At 34.4% G+C, this 27,158-nt stretch overlaps 1 protein-coding gene across 5 annotated transcripts in view; it reads right to left on the minus strand.

Moving 5' to 3' along the window:
- Window positions 1–27,158, minus strand: part of LOC127859832 (uncharacterized) — a 54,327-nt gene that overhangs the window by 26,656 nt on the left and 513 nt on the right. Inside the window, exons 2-3 of one of the 5 annotated variants that reach the window (XM_052397342.1) lie at window positions 5,249–5,390; window positions 1,087–1,286 (exon numbers count right to left, since the gene is read on the minus strand). In XM_052397342.1, the coding sequence (XP_052253302.1) occupies window positions 1,087–1,164 (78 nt within the window). In that variant the 5' untranslated portion in view covers window positions 1,165–1,286; window positions 5,249–5,390. Of the gene's footprint in view, window positions 1–1,086; window positions 1,287–1,970; window positions 1,992–5,148; window positions 6,371–27,158 lie in introns of those variants that run through there. The other 4 variants (XM_052397341.1, XM_052397345.1, XM_052397344.1 and 1 more) reach the window with 4 other exon arrangements.

A 27,158-nucleotide genomic window follows, 5' to 3' on the forward strand; every position in this document is an offset into this window, starting at 1 on the left:
CAACCCGCTACCACTAAGATACGTATTTTGAAGCATTTGTAGTCCCATACAAAGTTAAATTTAATTAGATACCTTTATTACTAAATTCAAGTTTTAAAGGCTTCATTTTTAACCCTAAGATACTGATCAGCAGCAAACAGCATAAAACCTGAACAGACTGCAAGTTACTCGCAGGCTGTTCTGGTTTTATGCTGGTTGCAAAAGTAATTTTCACTTTGCTTCTTATGGGAGAAAAGGTTATTACACCATGGAGGATCTGTGTACAAGAATTACTCATGCCAATAATCTAAATTGATTTAACATTAAAAGCCATTTGGCATGGTTTCACTATCACATTCTTTCTTATATCCCCCAAATTTTCATTGAAATAATAGGAAAACCAATGATATTGTCTTTTAACAAAACACAAACCAGATGACCCCCAATATCCTTGTTATTTATACTATATCATTTACTAATTAACCTATTGTATAGTACCATTATTTACCTTGTACATTGTATATCTAATTCTATTGTTACATTTTCAGCTATAAATCACAGTGCTATCAGTTATTGGAAAAAGATAAATACAATTGTAGAAAGTGTATTTTAGTCCTTATAGAATTTTTATGTACTCTTCCTTTAGTCTAAAGCTTATCTGGTCCTCACAGTTGCATATAATTTAACAAATTCATGAGCATGATATTGATATCTAAAAAAAACGATTCAATAGAACAATATTATAGTTCATGCTCAGAACCTTAAGGTTGATGACCTTATGAATAAATTCATAAACAAATCGTCATACATGTATAAGCCAATATTATTTATCTGAAACAATGAAAACCAATTGAAATTAGCGGTGCAATAATCAAGTTACTCCCGCTAGGGGTTTAAAATCAACTGTTTTGATTTGCAGTAGATGCTTGAATAAAATGAAAGTTAGACAACAGCGTTACCCCCTCAATGGATTTCTACATATCACTGATAACAAAACATACAAACATTTCTATCAATCACTTATAATTCAACAAACAGACAACAGTATTACCAAATCAATAATTTCTACCTATCACCAATCATAAAACAAGCAGACTACAGAATTACCGGTTGTAAGCCGGCCTTGTCATCCAGACACTGTTTCTGCAGTTGAGAGGTCAAGAGGTTGACATCTAGAGCAAGCATCTCTTGATCTTGTTGCTATGGTAACCGAAGGACCACCCAAAAGGCCGCACTCCGCCCACAGAACACCTGGGCAAGAATTCAGTGCTTCTGCTTTAAGCCATGTTTGTTGTGTGTTCATTTATCTGAAAATAGAACACATCATACTAAATTGTTTAATTTGTCATGTGCATCAAACAAATTAGAGCTGTGCTTTAGGAAAATGAGGCACACTGCATGAGCGTTAAGTGTCATCCCAGCTAATAGCTTGGGCAGAATGCATAGGGTAATCAGGGACAACACTTTCCCTCTAAACTTGATTTTTGTTAAGAATAGGCTTCCTTTTAGACCAAAAATACAATAAAGCGTTAAGAATCGTCCCTGATTATCCTGTGCTGAATGCACAGATTTATTTTAGAGGACACTTTACACACATGCATGAGGCCCTGTTTGAACACAGCCAGGCTCATTGTAATGATCAGGCAATATGACTGGTATAGTTGTCAAAACAGATGCATGTCTGCCCAAACCAATCTTGCATCCAGTCTAATGAATTTTGAATAGAAACTATGACACATTCACACGCAACTATTTTTAATTGAAGACAGAAAAGAACCCTAACAAAAAACTAGGCATGAATCAAAGTACTCTTGTTCAAATTAGCATTTGTTTAAAGGTGCAGTAACACAGTTTTTGGTTAAAAGAAAGGACTTTTAATTTTGTCCTTTAATTGAAATATTGTTCGTATCACAATGCTTGTAAGTCATGTACATGTAGCTTGAGTTAACCACATGATGAAGATCCATTATTTGTCAAGACAAACAGATTACCTGGTAGAGACAACCTTGCCTTTTTCTGGACATTTTGGGAAACTGCAATTTCAGGATAAGGAATTTTACTCGCACAAAAGTATAGTTATTTGTTTTTTTTTTAAAGACTCTTCATTATAATTCTAATTATTCATGTATAACAAATCATATAAATTACAGTAATATACTTTGTAAGATGTAATTGAAATTAACTGAGCTACAATAATCATTAAAGACTTCATAATTTTGTATAGATATTTTCTTTAAATTGGGAATTTTTGTTTTAATTTCATTTGGGAATTGGTCCATCCAGACCTGTAGATCAGCTGAAAAAGGCCTGATCATTGTCCCTTTAACAAACACGAAGACTGGATGCTTCAGCTTTCAACTCCCAAAAAATACTGGGGTACAGAAGCAGATGGTAAAATTGCAATCTTGGTTAAAGTTTTAACAAAACTGCCTTCAGCTGCTTAATTTACATTTGGCTTGTTAAAGATATTAGTGATAATATTTCTCTTGAATAATCATGCATGTTGAAATTATTGGTTGGTTTTGTGTGTTTTTTCATTTCATGTGATGCAAGCCCATGATTTGATTTGCATCTTTCATGCTATTTTGCTCTGTCTGCATAATTTATTTTACACAATTTCAAAAGAAATGAATGGTGTCTAGTTGCTGCTTGGGATTTAATCTTTTGAATTAAATGGCAAAATATTTTTACAAACAAATGAGTAGCGTTCTGAGCATAAACTCTTTTCAAATACCAACCAGTCGAACAAAATCCATGTTCATCTGATAAAACTACCATACACTCCATCAATTGAATTAAAACACTTGAATCTGTTCCAAGATGCTATCTGCTTTTTTTTCTTGTAAGATGATATATATATTTTTATGTCTTGCATGTTTTTTAAACCGAAAACCTGTGGTAGATTCAGAGGAGATTGGAATTTTTTTTTGTTTTGTTTAGTAGAAATCCAAACAGAAATACCCACACAAGTAATTGAAAGGCTGTTCAAATAGGGGATGCTTAACTTGATGCATCTCTGCAACATGTGGAGCCAATTGTCACTAGTGCCTGTTATATCAAAATGAAGGCTCTGATTGTAACATAAAGCTAAATTTAATAAAATGTATTATGCTATGCTTAAAAAATCTTGCAAATATTATTCTTTTTTAAAAGCCTTTCAAAATGTATTAATTATTTCTTAAATAATTCAAATTTTAATTTTAGGTAAAGAACAAGGATTCAGATGACAAGGATGTAAACATGTCTGATGATGGTCTTATCTTTATTTCTTGCCATGTTTTCTTGAGGATAAAACAAAAAGTGAACTGTTTCCTTTATTTGGGGCACTTAACCCATTTATGCCTAGCGTCTAGAAAAAAGGCCTTGGCAAACAGCGTAGACCCAGATGAGACCTCGCATGATGCAGCGTCTCACCTGGGTCTGCACTGTTTGCTTGAAGGAATTTCTGTAAGATATATTGTAAATATAGAAATAAATATACTAGACATCCCTAATTTTGGAAATAAATTGATCCAATTTAGAAGGATGGGAGAGTCCACTAGGCACAAATGGGTTATTATTGGGTGTATGTAAACCTGTTTGGGCCTATGGCTTTGCAAAGGCTGCAAGCCTGAATGACTTTAATATGTTCTAACAAATTATTTTACAAAATGTAAATAGCAATTTCAGACTTATCAAATAACATCTTAACAAAGAAAATTGTATTGTGATTACAAGCCAAAATTGCAAAGTCATATATAAAAATCTTCTGCCAAAATGCACTCAAAGCTTAAATGCGAACAAAATGTCCATGTACCAATGTTTTGTTAATGGTTTTCAAGACAAAGTACTAATTTAAAATAGATTGTTAAACTGTTATTTTGGATACAGGTGAATCTTTTTGGTGGCTTTGAAGATTAAAAAGTCCCATTAGCCTTTGTGCACATGATAAGCCCTTTAGGCTTTCAAGGAATATTTAAACCCTCAAATAATTCAAATTGTATTACCACCTGACACTATGATTGCCAAGTTTTTGACCCTTAAAAACACCCTAAGCATGATTGATTACAAGGTTTACATGAAAATGACCAAAAGCACATTTAATATCACCCATGCCAGATACACAGACTTTATAAGACACCTTCAACAAAAGTATTTGAAATGTTTATATACCTTTATTTAATGCTTTCAGGTGGTTTATAGAGAAATATAAGTGAATTAAAACTGATAATTTCACTGTTTCAAACAGTGAAAATTATCAGTGAGAATTATCGATAATTTTCATTGTTTACTGTGAAATGACGTCATTTTTTGACGAAATGACTTCACTCTTCAACAATGTATATAAACTGTGAAAAATGCATTAAATAAAAAGAAAATTTGTTGGATTCGGTGGATTATCGATTTTAATTCACTTGTGATCATAGAAAATATATTTTTTCAATCGTGGCTGCGCCACTCGTGAAAATATTATTTTCTATGATCAAGAGTGAATTAAAATCGATAATCCACCGGCTCCAACAAATATCCTCTATGTTACTGTACATAAAGTGTTTTTTATCAATACTTCAATAGCACATGACTATTCAGATTGAATTTAGTAACAGTGATACAATTTAACTGTAATATATTCTGCATTCATTCCTTAAAACATCTTACTTGCTTTATTATCTGAGTGACCTGGTTAAAATGTAAAAAAAAATCATCACAACGCTTGAAGTTAGTGTAACAAGATAGCATACATAAAATTATCAGGATCATAATATTTTCATATCACAAAAATGTTGTTTTTTTTAAACCTATTTATTTCAGCTCGATTGCATAACAAGCCAAGGTGTATATAAGAAACACTCTCGAGTTCGTTTCTTTGGTGTCTTTGAGGGACATGTAAAGAACGCTCCCACAGTGGGGATCGAACCCATGACCTCCTGATCCCTAGGCGGACACCATATCCACTACGCCACGGCGACAAAAATGTTTGCTTTTTTTTCTTTGTTTCACATGTTGCGAGTATGACCCAAGAAGTCGAATTAACACATACAGTGTGACATGTCATTAACATATACAAATATAGTCACCTAACACCAACATTGTTATAAATACACCAACATTGTTATAAATATAACAACATAATGATAAAATCTAGTTATTAAAATAGCTCCATGCAATGAAATGTACAGCAGAAGTTACCTTGTTATGACGTATAACAGGAAGGATAGGAAACGAGGCATATATTTTATTCCCTTAAATTACAACTTTTCCAGGAAACTATGGTAAAATCCCCACTCACCATGTTGGCAACTGTCCAACTTTCCTGTCACAAATAATATCCAGCAAGCACACAAAAGGCTCAGACTGTGTCCTCTGTTTAAACAATTACAAACTCACACAAATGAGTGAATTTCTAAAGCAGTCAAGCACTAGTGATCCTCCTGGAATGAGACCCGGAATCAATTTTTGCATGTGAAAAACCTGCAACAACTTAACATGATAGTATAAGATACACAATTTCAACCAGAAATCTTAAAACATTTTACTCTCAGTCTGTTTCTCTCTCCCTCTGCCAACACCCAAACTGATATGATTACAGAACAGTAGATTACACTACTACTTGAAGTCAAGAAATTCAGTCAATATTTTCTACTACTACGCTATTTAAAACACTTGGCACTGAATCAAAGTGTTTTAACCCAATCAAAGCTTTATGATGCTTCATTTAGTGACATTTTAATCACACAATTGAATAAATCACTTAAGAAGATATTTAATCTATTCAAGGTTTTGTACAAATATCGGTGTCAACACTATATTGTGAATAAATTATGTATTTATGTGTAATATTGAAAAGCAACTTAATTATAAATGAATTTGTCTGTAAATTTTTATACAGATTATTGTTTAATAAGTACATTAAACAAATATAACAAATATAATATCATAACAAAACAAGAGGGCCAAGATGGCCCTAGTTCGCTCACCTGAGAGGAGTCGGTTCATTCAATCTTTACCAAATGTCAAACTTTACCTAGATATTGTCCAGACAAACATCCTGGTCAAGTTTCATCATTATTTCATCTGCGAGTCATGATCAATGTACCTATGAAGTTTCATGATCCTAGGCGTAAGCATTCTAGAGTTATCATCCGGAAATCATTTTTCTTAGTTGAGTCACCGTGACCTTGACAACCATTGTGTGAATATGTTTTTTTGGCACTGTGAAATTGACCTTTGACCTAGTGACCTGATAATCAATAGGGATCATCTGCGAGTCATGATCAATATACCTATGAAGCTTCATGAACCTAGGCATAAGCGTTCTTGAGTTATCATCCAGAAACCATTTTACTATTTCAGGTCACCGTGACCTTGACCTTTGACCTAGTGACCTAAAAATCAATAGGGGTCATCTACGAGTCATTAGTTTACATACAGTCTTAAGACTGCTCCTCAACCAACATCATCAGCATGGATTCCGCCGTCTTAGAATGTTTCGGCCCTTTACTTCCATGAACATTCTGATAGCGGTGGGCCCACAGTGGTATATATGATCAATGTATCTATGAAGTTTCATGAACAGTGCTCCAGCTAGGCCTAAATCGAAGGGCGCCACGCCCTGCCAACCCAAACCTCCGCCCTGCCCCCCGAACCTCCGCCCTGCCCCCCCCCCCTCACATTTTTTTTTACATATGATAATTCATAAATCTTTTATTACATTGTAATTAGTATAATCCTCATTGAAGACATTTTATTTGAATGGTTTAATAATAATGGGAATAATACAATTATTTATAACATATAAATTAATATGCAATAGGAAGCATTCCAGAAACACCCGCGCGCTCGAACGTGCCCTTTTGACAAAATACTGCGCGTCGAAAGTGCCCTTTTGACAAAATACTGCGCGTCGAAAGTGCCCTTTTGACAAAAAAGCGGCCCTGCCCTTTTCAAATCCTAGCTGGAGCACTGATGAACCTAGGCATAAGTGTTCTTGAGTTATCATTCGGAAACCATTTTACTATTTCGGGTCATCGTGACCTTGACCTTTGACCTAGTGACCTGAAAATCAATAGGGGTCATCTGCGAGTCATGATCAATATACGTATGAAGTTTTATGATCCTTGGCATAAGCGCTCTTGAGTTATCATCCGGAAACCATCTGGTGGACGGACGGACCGACATGAGCAAAACAATATAACCCCTCTTCTTCGAAAGGAAACAAATGTTCTGAGCAAATTTCATGAAAATTGGGCCAAAAATGTGACTTCTACTGTGTTCACATGTTTTCACTATATACATATAGAGAAAACCGCCCTGCCCACTGGCGGCCATGTTTTTTCACCGATCCCTACCATTTTCAAACTCGTCCGAGATATCAATAAAACCAATGTTTTGACCAACTTTCATGATGATTGGGCAAAAATTGTGACTTCTAGAGTGTTAACAAGGTTTCTCTATAGCCAAATAAGAAAAACTGCCACTATATACATATAGAGAAAAATGCCCCGCCCACTGCGGCCATGTTTTTTCACCGATCTCAACCATTTTCGAACTCGTCCGAGACATCAATTAAACAAATGTTTTGACCAACTTTCATGATGATTGGGCAAAAAATGTGACTTCTAGAGTGTTTACAATGTTTCTCTATAGCCAAATAAGGAAAACTGCCCCGCCCACTGGCGGCCATGTTTTCAACGGATCGGAACCACTTTTGAACTCAACCAAGATATCATTAAGACAAACATTTTGAAAAAGTTACATGAAGATTAGGCATGACATGTGACTTCTACAGTGTTTACAATGTTTTTCTTTTTTTTGACCTAGTGACCTAGTTTTTGACCTGGCACAACCCAGTTTCGAACTCAGCCGAGATTTCATTGGGACAAAGATTCTGACCAAGTTTCATGAAGATGGGACAAAAATTGTGGCCTCTAGAGTGTTTACGAGCAAATGTTAACGGACGGACGGATGGACAGACGGACATAAGACGGACAAAGACCGGTCACAAAAGCTCACCTGAGCAATCAGGTGAGCTAAAAAGATGAAATCTCAACAGTGCCAAAAGTTTTATTACACCCAAATGACAGCATAATATGTTGAAAACCTTGACTATAAAGGATCTTGTTCTTGTGTTTGACACACACATTCATAGTTTGAAAAATGTGTGTACATTTTATGATAAATCTTTCAATTCATTTAGAGGTTACAGTGTGTGCAACAAGTTTCATAAAAGACCCATGGACATAGATGAATAGATGTTATTTTTAGCCAATTTTTGTACTGCTTTTCTCTAACTAGCATCCCTAATGTCTATACAAGATGGATCATACATGTCTATACACAAGATGGATCATACATGCTTACACAAGATAGATCATACATGTCCACACACAAGATTGATCATACATGTCTATACACAAGATGGATCATACATGTCTATACACAAGACTGATCATACATGTCTATACACAAGATGGATAATACATGTCTATACACAGGATGGATCATACATGTCCATGCACAAGACGGATCATGCATGTCTATACACAAGATGGATCATACATGTCCACACACATGACAGATCATACATGTCTATACGCAGGATGGATCATACATGTCTATACACAAGATGGATTATACATGTCTATACACAGGATGGATAATACATGTCTCTATACAAGATGGATTACACATGTCTATAAACAAGATGGATCTTCATGTCCATGCACAAGAGGGATCATACATGTCTATGCACAAGATGGATCATACATGTCTATACACAAGATGGATCATACATGTCCACACACATGACAGATCATACATGTCCATGCCAGTGATTTTTTTTGCTTTAATTTGTTACAGCCTGTGCCTTTTGAATTGGGAAAATTAGCGCGATAAACCGTGAAATTGGGAAAAATAGCGCGATAAACCATGAAATTGGGAAAAATTAAGCATTATAAATAGGATTATAAGTAACAGAAGTGATATTGTGTTTAAGTGCATGTTCAGGGAGTTTTCTAGAAAAGAAGTCTGGTCAAATTGTTTGTTTTTTTCATCAATAAAAGTGGCAAGTTTGGGAATGATTTATGGACAAAAATGACTAAATTCAAGTTATATATTTTGTAAGATGTTTAAAAAATAAAGTTGAGACCTAGATTTAAGAAATCATAATTAAGTTATATGAGACTTCTTTCTAAAAAAAAAAAAAAAAAAAAAAAAAAAAAAATGTTTTTTTTTTTTTTTTTGAAGTTGGGCTTTTTTTGGGAAATTTTGGTCAGAATTATGGGAAAAAAAAACGTGTATTTTTGCGATTGGGAAGCAGCCGAAATTCGGCTGTAAATTTGAGCAAAAAAATCACTGCATGCACAAGATGGATCATACATGTCTATACACAAGATGGATCATACATGTCTATACACAAGATGGTTCGTACATGTCTATACACAAGATGGATCATACATGTCTATACACAAGATGAATCATACATGTCTATACACAAGATGAATCATACATGTCTATACACAAGATGGATCATACATGTCTATACACAAGATGGATGATACATGTCTATACACAAGATGGATGATACATGTCCATGCACAAGATGGATCATACATGTCTATACACAAGATGGATCATACATGTCTATTCACAAGATGGATATTACATGTCTATACACAATATGGATCATACATGTCTATACACAAGATGGATCATACATGTCTATAACCAAGATGGATATTACATGTCTAAACACAAGATGGATCATACATGTCCATGCACAAGATAGATCACACATGTCTATACACAAGATGGATCATACATGTCCATGCACAAGATGGATCATTCATGTCTATACACAAGATATATCATATATGTCTATACACAAGATGGATCATACATGTCTATACACAAGATGGATCATACATGTCTATACACAAGATGGATCATACATGTCTATACACAAGATGAATCATTCATGTCTATACACAAGATGGATCATACATGTCCACACACAAGATGGATGACATGTCCATGCACAAGATGAATCATACATGTCCATGCACAAGACGGATCATACATGTCCATGCACAAGATGGATCATACATGTCCATGCACAAGATAGATCATACATGTCTATACACAAGATGGATATTACATGTCTATACACAAGATGGATCATACATGTCTAAACACAAGATGGATCATACATGTCTATACACAAGATGGATATTACATGTCTATACACAAGATGGATCATACATGTCTATACACAAGATGGATCATTTATGTCTATACACAAGATGGATCATATGTGTTTAAACACAAGATGGCTAATATTTACCATCCCACCACTAAGTTACTGCTTCTGTTCATATAATTATAAGTATCACAAGATGAATGTTTCAAGCCTTCTTCAACCAACAAACTGTGGTTAAAGACTGTTAAGCTTTTTACAAATACTTGCAGTATCGATCTATCTCTGTTCACTGCCAACCGCTCTTTCGAGTATTACAGGCAGATATGGACACTGTCTAGTACCTTTCCTGGGAAGAACCAGTACTTTGTGTCTATGGCGTAGATAATGAGCACGCTCCCCGAGTAGGGATCGAACACACAAACTCCCGATTGCTAGGCAGACACCTCATCCACTACTCCACCTGCGACCTTTACAAAGGCCATGCAAAATTCCATCTTTACTTTATATAATAAGCATGAAGCATTACTACATGCATGGACAAAGAATACCATAGAAAACCCTGGACGCATTTAGCATTCAATCAACAAACGCCAAGAAAAAACAATGTTGGGAAAAACCAAATGAAGAAAACTTCGACAGCAACAGCACTGACAGTTTCCAATATTAGACACCAACATCCACTTCCTGCAATACAAGCTTGGAATGATCTTGTAGCAATCAATAGAAGTTGCAGACACATTTACGACATGCAGTAATTTCCATGAGGATAATATAAGTTGTCAAATGAAGATATGGAAGTGTCATGTATCGTAATGATCTGCATCCAATTAGTACTTCAATTATTGACAATTTTGCTTGAGGAACATTCATTAACATTTATAAAAGTCATGTTATCTAAAATTAAGTGAAAGCATATAAAAAGGTCACATAGTAAAACTATAAAAATCCATAAGTTATCAGCTTTAATCTGTGATTTCAAGTTTGGATTGGGTTACACATTTCATGGTCTCTAATACTAAGGGACAGATCTGGTATAGTATTGAGCACTGATAACACATGTTCAACACTTAAGCACAAATATTGATGGCTTTCGGTTTAATGAAGAAGTTTTCAATAAAATCATGCAACATGATGTTTTGAAAATATCTTATATATCTAATCTTGCATTCTCTCATTTATATAGAGAAAGGCACACAATATTTATTAAGTACATGCATGTACAATTTAAATAGAGTAAATAAATCTGCAAGAATTGTCTGAATTAAAAAGCTTACCGGTATTGGAAGAAGTGAGCCAATTATTTTTGATACAAAATCACATACTAGTAACCTATTTGTAAACCCATAATTTGCAGGTAACTTTATCATCACACTTGAAACACAATCAAGCAAAGTAAATTTTGAAACCTTGGATCAGGCTTTTTGTTCATGGTTGGTCTTATATTAACTTACCACCTTGAATAGGTCATGCTACATTGATCTTTTAAAGTGTAATAGAATGTAATATTATATAACAACAATTACAAGAAATGCGCCAATCTCAAAAACATACCATCGTCTTTTTTAATATTAAAATTGTAAGACAGGGCAAAAAGTAAATTATTTATGTTTTTTTATTTAGATATATTGCTTGATATCTACTATGATTTCAGTAAAAGAAAGTCAGTGTTTTTTTTACTATTTTGGGAATGGCGACGGGTCCCTTTAAATTGCGAAAATTCACGGCTTTTTTACTAAAATTTAGTTTTGCTAAAAATGCTTCAAAGAAAAGAAGTGTTTTCAGTATTGTTTTAACTAAGGTTGAACTTATATGGCTGGATGGGAGATCAAAACACAATGTTGAAAAAAAAACAAAAAAAAACAAGGGACAAAATTGTCACAAAACCAGGTTTTCAATTTGAAAAAAAGTCTGATACAGGGAGACAATTCAAAATGTGCATTGTTACCCCCCCCCCCCCCTTGTGTAAAATTCAATATATTTTTACTCATGGCGACATTGATTTCAATTTGAAAAAAAAAGTCAGATAAAGAGAGACAACTCAAAATCAAAATGTGCATTGTTACTGATTGTTCATAGTTACCCCCCCTGTTTCAAAATCAATCTATATTTAATTGTTGTGACTTTGACCTTGGAGATATTGATGTAATTCTTTCGCGCAACACACCATCCAATGATGGTGAACAAATGTGCCAAATGATTTAAAAATCTCACAATGAATGACATAGTTATGGCCCGGACAAGCTCATTTATGGCCATTTTTGACCTTTGAACTCAAATTGTTACCTTGACCTTGGAGATAATTATTTCGCGTGACACACCGTCTAATGATGGTGAACAAATAAGCCAAATGATTTTAAAATCTCACAATGAACGACAAAGTCATGGCCCGGACAAGCTTGTTCCGCCCGCCCGCCAGCTCACCAGCCAGCCCGCCCGCCGACATTCACCAATCTAATAACCAGCTTTTTCCTTCGGAAAACCTGGTTAAAAATTGGGGGGGTAAACCTTATATGCCTCCAAGTATCTAATGGGGGACATAAAAAACGCTGACTGTGTAGATGTATAGAGGTTGAAAAACCTTGTCCTCAACAGCTGGTTGAAGAGTAACTTTATATGAACTAGTGTGTTGCAAAACGACAGAGCATGAATATTATATGAATTAGTGTGTTGCCAAAAAGACAGATCATCAATGTTATATGAACAAGTGTGTTGCCAAAAAGACGGATCATCAATGTTAACACAATAATGTCTTCCTACTGAACTTTGCACACACAAACAATTGCCAGTTTTTCTTTAAATCCATCCTCACAAAATTTGGTATGATTTATTTGGCTGGGACAGTAAATTTGACCCAAGAATTCTTTTACTAAAGATGGCCCAGAGATTTGATTTCTCTTTGTCATTCTCTTATATTTTACATTTGACCTTGAATTGTTACTTTTGCCTTGGCCCTATTAAAAAGCCTGGCTATTGTCAGTCTTTAACATATATTCATTACCACCATCAAGTTTTCTTTTTCAAATACATATTGGAAAAAATCTACCTGTTTAGACTAATATTGGGAAATTGGTGTTGTTATTTTTGTTTTGTTTTTTATTAAAAAAATTGAAGTTCACTAAAACTGTATTTTATCAAACCTTTAATTCGGAATTTTATGCAGCAATTTGGGACAAAAGAGTACTTTTTGAGATTGGGAATGCGTCCAAATGTTTGCCCCATGTTTTACCAAAAAATTACGCTGACCAAGCATATACAAAGGCTTTTTGATGTAAAGATAATATATTAAAGGTTTAGATTTAGTACATACCAGGAATTTTCCCTCTCAAATAATTAACTTATCCAGATCAGTTTTCAACTACCGTAATAACTCTATGTTTTGAGACACTTAAAAATAATTATTTATTTTCGTGTCCAAAAACTTAGATACAAAAAATATTCACAAAATACAGGTGTCCGAAAACTTAGATTGGAAAATTAAAGTGTCCGAAAATAGCGTCAATTGTATCAACAACTACCGGTAATAGCAAGCGCTTGTAAAATACCATGCCATGTAGAATAAATTACAGTTATATATGTTTGCAACGTGTTTTAAATAATATTTAATGCTTAATTTATTTGACAGACAGTTGCTACAAGGTTGTATTTTGACCAACGAGTTCAAAGATGAGCATGTTATGTACCGATACTCGCTAGTATGAACCTGTAATTAACGCAACAAAAAAAGCAAACTATGAATTCGTTGTTTGTTCATTTCCGATAGTTGTTGTCTAACACCTTCCATTGTTCTTCTTAAAACTTGCAATAGGGTGCATCACACTTTGAAGCGTTTAGTATTTGTCACAGTTATTTTACTGAGAAGGGGTATTACAATTGCGGTAGATAATTGAACTGTTAATTGGCACAACCCCTGGTAATTGTCACAACGCTTACCAGTATGCTATCGGGCGAAACCATTGTTTAATACCGGTTTACAAGATTATTTACCCAATGAAGCAAATGTAATGGTCCGTTGCCCTCAGGAATGCAGGCACCTGCCATGTTTTATGGTGTAAATCTGGTTGTAAAACCCCATGATCGAAGTGTTATTAAATATCGAATACAGAAATTTGGTAAAATAGTGCTGCAAAATATACTGTCCGAAAATTTAGAGACATTACTTATGGACGAAAACTTGTGTGTCCGAAAATTAAGAGTCACGAAAAATATTTATTTTTGCTAAAGAAAGGGGTGTCCGAAAACTTAGAGTGTCCGAAAACATAGAGTAATTACGGTAGATCTAAATTACTGAAACTTTTTAAACATACAAATTTATTTCACAAACAATCATGTGATATGGCATTAACAACAAGAGCTGTCAACATAGGATGACTTATGCCCCTTATAAACTCTTGATAGAAGTTATGAGCTTTTTTCAAAACCTAAACGCAGATTTCAAAACCTAAGCTCGGACCCTAAGTTCAAGGTCAAGGTCACAGGGGTCAAAATTTGTGTGCGTATGGAAACAGTGATTTTTTTTGCCCAAAATTATTGCCGATATTCGGCTGCTTCCCAACTGCAAAATTCAACATTTTTTCCCAAAAATCTGACCAAAAATTGCCAAACAATAAACAAATTTTCCCAATAAAGTCAATAAGATTACAATGTATTTTGCGATAATTTTGTAGAATGAGTGCCAATCGAGCTTGTCGAGTCGTCACTGAATGACAACTGACTTACGCGAATGTAGCAGAATACCATTTTACGTTGCTATCCACACATCTCTCTCTACATTGCAGAGGATACCGACGATAGTCGATGTATCCCGATTGAGAAGGCCTGTTGTTAAACACGTCCAAGATGGTGGCAAGCAGACGAGAAATTTGCAATGAGCGGCGAAATTATAAATAACATTCAAATTAACAACAAATATCATATGGTTATTAGAGAATAATTTAATGTGTGTGTCAATAAACATAAAATACTACGTTTTAGATAAAAAACAAACAAATATTTATTACAAATCTGCAAAGTAAATGTGCGTCACGGAAACCGGTGTTGGAAAATTGGAGTTCAGTCTACTCGCAAAGTTAAAGCATTTAAGATGAGTATCGTTCACAAATGTAAAGGGACAAACATGATTTGATTTATATGTTAGTGGGTCTGTGTATAATCAGATTCATATGCATATTCTGCTTTATTATGTTTGTCACGCTGTACAGTTTATTGAAATAGCATTGAACTGAGGATGTCAAGTGCAAGATATTGAAAGGTAAGCAAATTAAATATATTATTTCAACTCCATTTAATACACCATTAACACAGCAAGAACACTATTAAAAGAGTGTTTGTTGATATTTGTTAATGTTTTCACCATATGATATTTAATTTTAAAACAAGGGCTGTTTGTAAAACATGCATGCCCCCCATATGGGCTGTCCGTTGTAGTGGCAGCCATTGTGTGAATACGATTTTTGTCACTGTGACCTTGACCTTTGACCTAGTGACCTGAAAATCAATAGGGGTCATCTGCGAGTCACGATCAATGTACCTATGAAGTGTCATGATCCTAGGCAAAAGCGTTACATGTCTATACACAAGATGGATCATACATGTCCACACACATGACAGATCATACATGTCCACGCCAGTGATTTTTTTTGCTTTAATTTGTTACAGCCTGTGCCTTTTGAATTGGGAAAATTAGCGCGATAAACCGTGAAATTGGGAAAAATAGCGCGATAAACCATGAAATTGGGAAAAATTAAGCATTATAAATAGGATTATAAGTAACAGAAGTGATATTGTGTTTAAGTGCATGTTCAGGGAGTTTTCTAGAAAAGAAGTCTGGTCAAATTGTTTGTTTTTTTCATCAATAAAAGTGGCAAGTTTGGGAATGATTTATGGACAAAAATGACTAAATTCAAGTTATATATTTTGTAAGATGTTTAAAAAATAAAGTTGAGACCTAGATTTAAGAAATCATAATTAAGTTATATGAGACTTCTTTCTAAAAAAAAAAAAAAAAAAAAAAAAAAAAATGTTTTTTTTTTTTTTTTTTTGAAGTTGGGCTTTTTTTGGGAAATTTTGGTCAGAATTATGGGAAAAAAAAACGTGTATTTTTGCGATTGGGAAGCAGCCGAAATTCGGCTGTAAATTTGAGCAAAAAAATCACTGCATGCACAAGATGGATCATACATGTCTATACACAAGATGGATCATACATGTCTATACACAAGATGGTTCGTACATGTCTATACACAAGATGGATCATACATGTCTATACACAAGATGAATCATACATGTCTATACACAAGATGAATCATACATGTCTATACACAAGATGGATCATACATGTCTATACACAAGATGGATGATACATGTCTATACACAAGATGGATGATACATGTCCATGCACAAGATGGATCATACATGTCTATACACAAGATGGATCATACATGTCTATTCACAAGATGGATATTACATGTCTATACACAATATGGATCATACATGTCTATACACAAGATGGATCATACATGTCTATAACCAAGATGGATATTACATGTCTAAACACAAGATGGATCATACATGTCCATGCACAAGATAGATCACACATGTCTATACACAAGATGGATCATACATGTCCATGCACAAGATGGATCATTCATGTCTATACACAAGATATATCATATATGTCTATACACAAGATGGATCATACATGTCTATACACAAGATGGATCATACATGTCTATACACAAGATGGATCATACATGTCTATACACAAGATGAATCATTCATGTCTATACACAAGATGGATCATACATGTCCACACACAAGATGGATGACATGTCCATGCACAAGATGAATCATACATGTCCATGCACAAGACGGATCATACATGTCCATGCACAAGATGGATCATACATGTCCATGCACAAGATAGATCATACATGTCTATACACAAGATGGATATTACATGTCTATACACAAGATGGATCATACATGTCTAAACACAAGATGGATCATACATGTCTATACACAAGATGGATATTACATGTCTATACACAAGATGGATCATACATGTCTATACACAAGATGGATCATTTATGTCTATACACAAGATGGATCATATGTGTTTAAACACAAGATGGCTAATATTTACCATCCCACCACTAAGTTACTGCTTCTGTTCATATAATTATAAGTATCACAAGATGAATGTTTCAAGCCTTCTTCAACCAACAAACTGTGGTTAAAGACTGTTAAGCTTTTTACAAATACTTGCAGTATCGATCTATCTCTGTTCACTGCCAACCGCTCTTTCGAGTATTACAGGCAGATATGGACACTGTCTAGTACCTTTCCTGGGAAGAACCAGTACTTTGTGTCTATGGCGTAGATAATGAGCACGCTCCCCGAGTAGGGATCGAACACACAAACTCCCGATTGCTAGGCAGACACCTCATCCACTACTCCACCTGCGACCTTTACAAAGGCCATGCAAAATTCCATCTTTACTTTATATAATAAGCATGAAGCATTACTACATGCATGGACAAAGAATACCATAGAAAACCCTGGACGCATTTAGCATTCAATCAACAAACGCCAAGAAAAAACAATGTTGGGAAAAACCAAATGAAGAAAACTTCGACAGCAACAGCACTGACAGTTTCCAATATTAGACACCAACATCCACTTCCTGCAATACAAGCTTGGAATGATCTTGTAGCAATCAATAGAAGTTGCAGACACATTTACGACATGCAGTAATTTCCATGAGGATAATATAAGTTGTCAAATGAAGATATGGAAGTGTCATGTATCGTAATGATCTGCATCCAATTAGTACTTCAATTATTGACAATTTTGCTTGAGGAACATTCATTAACATTTATAAAAGTCATGTTATCTAAAATTAAGTGAAAGCATATAAAAAGGTCACATAGTAAAACTATAAAAATCCATAAGTTATCAGCTTTAATCTGTGATTTCAAGTTTGGATTGGGTTACACATTTCATGGTCTCTAATACTAAGGGACAGATCTGGTATAGTATTGAGCACTGATAACACATGTTCAACACTTAAGCACAAATATTGATGGCTTTCGGTTTAATGAAGAAGTTTTCAATAAAATCATGCAACATGATGTTTTGAAAATATCTTATATATCTAATCTTGCATTCTCTCATTTATATAGAGAAAGGCACACAATATTTATTAAGTACATGCATGTACAATTTAAATAGAGTAAATAAATCTGCAAGAATTGTCTGAATTAAAAAGCTTACCGGTATTGGAAGAAGTGAGCCAATTATTTTTGATACAAAATCACATACTAGTAACCTATTTGTAAACCCATAATTTGCAGGTAACTTTATCATCACACTTGAAACACAATCAAGCAAAGTAAATTTTGAAACCTTGGATCAGGCTTTTTGTTCATGGTTGGTCTTATATTAACTTACCACCTTGAATAGGTCATGCTACATTGATCTTTTAAAGTGTAATAGAATGTAATATTATATAACAACAATTACAAGAAATGCGCCAATCTCAAAAACATACCATCGTCTTTTTTAATATTAAAATTGTAAGACAGGGCAAAAAGTAAATTATTTATGTTTTTTTATTTAGATATATTGCTTGATATCTACTATGATTTCAGTAAAAGAAAGTCAGTGTTTTTTTTACTATTTTGGGAATGGCGACGGGTCCCTTTAAATTGCGAAAATTCACGGCTTTTTTACTAAAATTTAGTTTTGCTAAAAATGCTTCAAAGAAAAGAAGTGTTTTCAGTATTGTTTTAACTAAGGTTGAACTTATATGGCTGGATGGGAGATCAAAACACAATGTTGAAAAAAAAACAAAAAAAAACAAGGGACAAAATTGTCACAAAACCAGGTTTTCAATTTGAAAAAAAGTCTGATACAGGGAGACAATTCAAAATGTGCATTGTTACCCCCCCCCCCCCCCTTGTGTAAAATTCAATATATTTTTACTCATGGCGACATTGATTTCAATTTGAAAAAAAAAGTCAGATAAAGAGAGACAACTCAAAATCAAAATGTGCATTGTTACTGATTGTTCATAGTTACCCCCCCTGTTTCAAAATCAATCTATATTTAATTGTTGTGACTTTGACCTTGGAGATATTGATGTAATTCTTTCGCGCAACACACCATCCAATGATGGTGAACAAATGTGCCAAATGATTTAAAAATCTCACAATGAATGACATAGTTATGGCCCGGACAAGCTCATTTATGGCCATTTTTGACCTTTGAACTCAAATTGTTACCTTGACCTTGGAGATAATTATTTCGCGTGACACACCGTCTAATGATGGTGAACAAATAAGCCAAATGATTTTAAAATCTCACAATGAACGACAAAGTCATGGCCCGGACAAGCTTGTTCCGCCCGCCCGCCAGCTCACCAGCCAGCCCGCCCGCCGACATTCACCAATCTAATAACCAGCTTTTTCCTTCGGAAAACCTGGTTAAAAATTGGGGGGGTAAACCTTATATGCCTCCAAGTATCTAATGGGGGACATAAAAAACGCTGACTGTGTAGATGTATAGAGGTTGAAAAACCTTGTCCTCAACAGCTGGTTGAAGAGTAACTTTATATGAACTAGTGTGTTGCAAAACGACAGAGCATGAATATTATATGAATTAGTGTGTTGCCAAAAAGACAGATCATCAATGTTATATGAACAAGTGTGTTGCCAAAAAGACGGATCATCAATGTTAACACAATAATGTCTTCCTACTGAACTTTGCACACACAAACAATTGCCAGTTTTTCTTTAAATCCATCCTCACAAAATTTGGTAGGATTTATTTGGCTGGGACAGTAAATTTGACCCAAGAATTCTTTTACTAAAGATGGCCCAGAGATTTGATTTCTCTTTGTCATTCTCTTATATTTTACATTTGACCTTGAATTGTTACTTTTGCCTTGGCCCTATTAAAAAGCCTGGCTATTGTCAGTCTTTAACATATATTCATTACCACCATCAAGTTTTCTTTTTCAAATACATATTGGAAAAAATCTACCTGTTTAGACTAATATTGGGAAATTGGTGTTGTTATTTTTGTTTTGTTTTTTATTAAAAAAATTGAAGTTCACTAAAACTGTATTTTATCAAACCTTTAATTCGGAATTTTATGCAGCAATTTGGGACAAAAGAGTACTTTTTGAGATTGGGAATGCGTCCAAATGTTTGCCCCATGTTTTACCAAAAAATTACGCTGACCAAGCATATACAAAGGCTTTTTGATGTAAAGATAATATATTAAAGGTTTAGATTTAGTACATACCAGGAATTTTCCCTCTCAAATAATTAACTTATCCAGATCAGTTTTCAACTACCGTAATAACTCTATGTTTTGAGACACTTAAAAATAATTATTTATTTTCGTGTCCAAAAACTTAGATACAAAAAATATTCACAAAATACAGGTGTCCGAAAACTTAGATTGGAAAATTAAAGTGTCCGAAAATAGCGTCAATTGTATCAACAACTACCGGTAATAGCAAGCGCTTGTAAAATACCATGCCATGTAGAATAAATTACAGTTATATATGTTTGCAACGTGTTTTAAATAATATTTAATGCTTAATTTATTTGACAGACAGTTGCTACAAGGTTGTATTTTGACCAACAAGTTCAAAGATGAGCATGTTATGTACCGATACTCGCTAGTATGAACCTGTAATTAACGCAACAAAAAAAGCAAACTATGAATTCGTTGTTTGTTCATTTCCGATAGTTGTTGTCTAACACCTTCCATTGTTCTTCTTAAAACTTGCAATAGGGTGCATCACACTTTGAAGCGTTTAGTATTTGTCACAGTTATTTTACTGAGAAGGGGTATTACAATTGCGGTAGATAATTGAACTGTTAATTGGCACAACCCCTGGTAATTGTCACAACGCTTACCAGTATGCTATCGGGCGAAACCATTGTTTAATACCGGTTTACAAGATTATTTACCCAATGAAGCAAATGTAATGGTCCGTTGCCCTCAGGAATGCAGGCACCTGCCATGTTTTATGGTGTAAATCTGGTTGTAAAACCCCATGATCGAAGTGTTATTAAATATCGAATACAGAAATTTGGTAAAATAGTGCTGCAAAATATACTGTCCGAAAATTTAGAGACATTACTTATGGACGAAAACTTGTGTGTCCGAAAATTAAGAGTCACGAAAAATATTTATTTTTGCTAAAGAAAGGGGTGTCCGAAAACTTAGAGTGTCCGAAAACATAGAGTAATTACGGTAGATCTAAATTACTGAAACTTTTTAAACATACAAATTTATTTCACAAACAATCATGTGATATGGCATTAACAACAAGAGCTGTCAACATAGGATGACTTATGCCCCTTATAAACTCTTGATAGAAGTTATGAGCTTTTTTCAAAACCTAAACGCAGATTTCAAAACCTAAGCTCGGACCCTAAGTTCAAGGTCAAGGTCACAGGGGTCAAAATTTGTGTGCGTATGGAAACAGTGATTTTTTTTGCCCAAAATTATTGCCGATATTCGGCTGCTTCCCAACTGCAAAATTCAACATTTTTTCCCAAAAATCTGACCAAAAATTGCCAAACAATAAACAAATTTTCCCAATAAAGTCAATAAGATTACAATGTATTTTGCGATAATTTTGTAGAATGAGTGCCAATCGAGCTTGTCGAGTCGTCACTGAATGACAACTGACTTACGCGAATGTAGCAGAATACCATTTTACGTTGCTATCCACACATCTCTCTCTACATTGCAGAGGATACCGACGATAGTCGATGTATCCCGATTGAGAAGGCCTGTTGTTAAACACGTCCAAGATGGTGGCAAGCAGACGAGAAATTTGCAATGAGCGGCGAAATTATAAATAACATTCAAATTAACAACAAATATCATATGGTTATTAGAGAATAATTTAATGTGTGTGTCAATAAACATAAAATACTACGTTTTAGATAAAAAACAAACAAATATTTATTACAAATCTGCAAAGTAAATGTGCGTCACGGAAACCGGTGTTGGAAAATTGGAGTTCAGTCTACTCGCAAAGTTAAAGCATTTAAGATGAGTATCGTTCACAAATGTAAAGGGACAAACATGATTTGATTTATATGTTAGTGGGTCTGTGTATAATCAGATTCATATGCATATTCTGCTTTATTATGTTTGTCACGCTGTACAGTTTATTGAAATAGCATTGAACTGAGGATGTCAAGTGCAAGATATTGAAAGGTAAGCAAATTAAATATATTATTTCAACTCCATTTAATACACCATTAACACAGCAAGAACACTATTAAAAGAGTGTTTGTTGATATTTGTTAATGTTTTCACCATATGATATTTAATTTTAAAACAAGGGCTGTTTGTAAAACATGCATGCCCCCCATATGGGCTGTCCGTTGTAGTGGCAGCCATTGTGTGAATACGATTTTTGTCACTGTGACCTTGACCTTTGACCTAGTGACCTGAAAATCAATAGGGGTCATCTGCGAGTCACGATCAATGTACCTATGAAGTGTCATGATCCTAGGCAAAAGCGTTCTTGAGTTATCATCCGAAAATCATTTTACTATTTCGGGTCACCGTGACCTTGACCTTTGACCTGAAAATCAATAGGGGTCATCTGCAAGTCATGATCAATCTACCTATGAAGTTTCATGATCCTAGGCGTATGCGTTCTCGAGTTATCATCCGAAAACCATTTTACTATTTCGGGTAACCGTGACCTTGACCTTTGACCTTAAGTGACCTCAAAATCAATAGGGGTCATCTGCGAGATATGACAATCTACCCATGAAGTTTCATGATCCTAGGCGTATGCATTCTTGAGTTATCATCCAGAAACCATTTTACTATTTTGGGTCACCATGACCTTGACCTTTGACCTAGTGACCTCAAAATCAATAGGGGTCATCTGCAAGTCATGATCAATCTACCCATGAAGTTTCATGATCCTAGGCGTATGCATTCTTGAGTTATCATCCGGAAACCATTTTACTATTTCAGGTCACCGTGACCTTGACCTTTGACCTAGTGACCTCAAAATCAATAGGGGTCATCTGCAAGTCATGATCAATCTACCCATGAAGTTTCATGATCCTAGGCGTTTGCGTTCTTGAGTTATCATTCAAAAACCATTTTACTATTTCGGGTCACCGTGACCTTGACCTTTGACCTAGTGACCTCAAAATCAATAGGGGTCATCTGCAAGTCATGATCAATGTACCTATGAAGTTTCATGATCCTAGGCCCAAGCGTTCTTGAGTTATCATCTGACAACCACCTGGTGGACGGACCGACCGACAGACCGACCGGCATGAGCAAAGCAATATACCCCCTCTCCTTCGAAGGGGGGCATAAAAATGCTGAATTAAATTAATACTCTTAAAGAGGTTGTGATTAAATGGTGTGTTTTAGATTAGTGCAAGTTTACTATGCATGTGGAAGGATATTAACTAAACGTTGTCTTCATTGTAAGAAGACATTAAAGGAGCACTTTATAATATAACAAGAGTGCCAAACTGTCACAAGATACGCCCGTTTGAAGGTTTTGGACAACTTGATAACTTAACCATGACCCGTATTTGAACTTGACCTACATATCATTTAGACACAAATTCTGACCAAATTTCGTGAAGATAAGATAAAAACTATAACTTCAATTAGAGAGTGGACACCATGCTAAATGCTTGAAATGCACTTAGTGAACCTGTGACCAAGTTTTTGACCCAGCATAACCCATAGTCAAACTTGACCTAGATATTGTCTAGATAAAACTTCTGACCAAGTTTGGTGAAGATCGGATGAAAACTTTTTGAATTAGAGAGCGGACACTGCTGTGGACGCCGCCCGCCCGCCGCCAAGGTGAAATTATAATACATCCCGTTTTTAAAAACGGGCGTATACAAATGCCGTCAAACATTCACTTAACAATTTTAATTTTGTTCTTATAACCATTTTTATAATGCTTAATGTTTCCCAATTTCATGGTTTATCTCGCTATTTTTCCCAATTTCATGTTTTATCGCGCTAATTTTCCTAATCCAAATGGCACAGGCTGTAACAAAAAAAAACACAAAAAAAATCACTGGGAAAGGCCTTGTCCATATACACATGTATGCCAAATATGAAATTGCTATCTGAAGCAACATAGAAGATATGAGCATTTTTCGAAACCTAACCGCCAAGTGTGACTGACAGATGGACGGACGGTCAGTCCGATCACTATATGCCCTTCTTCTGGGGCATAAAAACTAATACACTAAAATTAGCAAACAATCATGTGACATGGCATGATCAAGAACTAATACACTGACAAAAATTCCACTGATCACATTTTACTGGGATACAGTATTTTGCAAAAGGATAATAAATAATAAATAAAATTCATAATTGAAAAAATAAAATTTCCATAAAAGCATTTACATTTTACTTGGTGATGCCTAGAAAAAATATTCAATTATCTTTATAATAATTAGGTTTATTTCAGCATGACCGATGTTAGATTTGCAAAGCTGTAACTTTCAAACTACCTTTATAATGATGTACAAGATCACAATGATGCTCAAATTAAATGATTAAAATCATGTTAATGATGAAAAAGAAGAAGAAGATAAGGAGGATGAGGATGATGATGAAACAGATGTTGATTGAAGATGATGATTGATGATGATGATTGATGATTGATGATGATGATGATGATGATGATGATGAAATAATAGTGCATTTAGGCTATTAAGAGAAAAAAGAAAGGGTGCTGGAAAAGGGGTAGTGTGACTTTTTTCCTGAAAAATCATAGTATGGCAAACTGTGTACATTAATAGTGAATCAACAGTGTTGTTTTCACTCAAGTACTTATATTCAAGAATCTATGCAGCATTGCATTCCTTAAAATATGTTCCTAATTACAAATACATCAGTTCTAATACATTTATGTTATATTGTATGTTACTATATAAAACCAAAGACCTATAGATAACACAGATTGGAAACTCTCGTCTTCGCGATAGCGATATGCGATAATATCTAACGGCGGACGCGGGTCACGTGACATCGATTTTGGAGATGCCGGTGTACCTGTAGATTCTTCCCTGTTCCAGCTACTGTCGGCCATTTTGTTTTAAAGCAATCAATTATGGGCAAAGTCGGTCGCCGCAAACAGACATATTGAATATTTTTTGTGTAAATAAAAATAAGTTTTTATTTTCTTTGTTGATAATGCTTCAGGTTTTGGTAGTTATTATTCTTATGTATTATTAATTTATCAGAATTTGAAAGATAACAATGGATTTGTTCATTTTCGATAATTTTTGAAAAATTTAAAGGCCAAAACGATTTTTTTCTAAAACTTCTTCATTTCTCATCATAGATTGATTAAGTAAGATGGTTATGCTAGGTGAGATGTTAATCTAGGTATGATTTATAAAAAGTAGACGAAAATAAGGCATTTTAAAGGATTTTGCCTTTGTACAATTTTATACTCTTATTTCATTCAATAATTTTCACACCTGTCGCCAAAAAGGTTTGTTTCTTTTTTTAAAACTTTTCTATTTCTCATCCCAAAATCGTTGAAGTATGATTTTTATGCTAGGAGAGATGTTAATCTAAGTATAAATTACAAAAACGTAGAAGAAAATGTTCAATTTAAAGGATTTGGCCTTATACAATGTTGGTACAATTTTAAGCCCTTTTCCTCTGTTGTACACGATTGCTGTCAAACGTGTTTTTGTTCTTTTTGATAAACTTTTTCATTTTTCATCCCAAATAGATAAAGTCAGATTTTTATGCTTGGTGATATGTTTATCTAGGTTTGTATTAAACAAACTGGAGGAAAATGTTCATTTAAAGAATTTTGGCCTTGTACAAAGTTGGTACAATTTTTAGCTCTTATACCCTATTGTACACACCTGTCGTCAAACGTGCTTTGGTTCATTGTGAAAACCTTTGTCATTTTTCATACAAACATAACATCTCCTTCAGTTCGCTAATTGATCCGACAATTTACACGCGCGTGAAATGTTTTGTGTTTTTTTCTCGTGTCATCCTTGTCCATGACACTTAGAGCTTTTATTAATTACCAATAGAAAAAAAACTTGGTTACAAACAAAACTTTAATAACCTATTACTCATGAATAAGATCTAAATAAAAAATTGGGAATTACAAAATTGAATAATATCCACAAAATCAATATTGAAATAAGACTAACTGAAAACACTTTTGGATCGAACGATCATAGCATTTATTATACTGTAGTGTTGTTTTTATCAGAGACCTAGATCTATGTGTCCACATATATCTATCCGTTTTGAAATAATATTATTTAAATGTTTGAATTAAAAATGTATATAAGAAAATTTTATCAGCAAAAGCCTTTCAAATAAATTATTCAACAGCATTCTCGCCGAGATTTGGAAATTCTTATAGCGCTATAACTTCAACGATCGCGGCATTATAAATTCTTATTTTAGGTTAATAGAATCAAGATTTTGTAAAAGCATAATTACTCATGTTTCTATGAAACTTTATTTTTTAAATATCGGATCATTATTGACCAAGTTACAGCCGCCTTTCTATAGCGCCGTTACATTTTCGCATAACTTTGCTCGATAATCGTAGCCGTTGCTACTGGACACGTCGCTATCTTATCGCAATCGTGATACATCGGCTATCTTTGGACTCCTCCGATTGATTTATGGAATAAATCGTTTGCTGATCCAAAGTGTTCTTATCAGTTTCTCGACCACGTGACCCCGCCGCGAGATAGCCTGATAAGGCACGAAGTTTCCAATCTGTGTATTCTATAGGTCTTTGATAAAACAGCTTAAGCCAATAAAAACAGTTTGAGTGTGTTTATATAAAGAGAATATTCAAACCTGAAATGATTACAAATAAGATGGCTGCATAAAATGGCAGGGGGTTGGGCTGTGGCATTCTGCTTTAGCTTAATCCCTGTAGAATTACTATTATATGGCTATATCATAATTTTTA

This window comes from Dreissena polymorpha, chromosome 15, assembly GCF_020536995.1.
Source record: "Dreissena polymorpha isolate Duluth1 chromosome 15, UMN_Dpol_1.0, whole genome shotgun sequence".
In the NCBI taxonomy this organism is placed as follows: Eukaryota; Metazoa; Mollusca; class Bivalvia; order Myida; family Dreissenidae; genus Dreissena; species Dreissena polymorpha.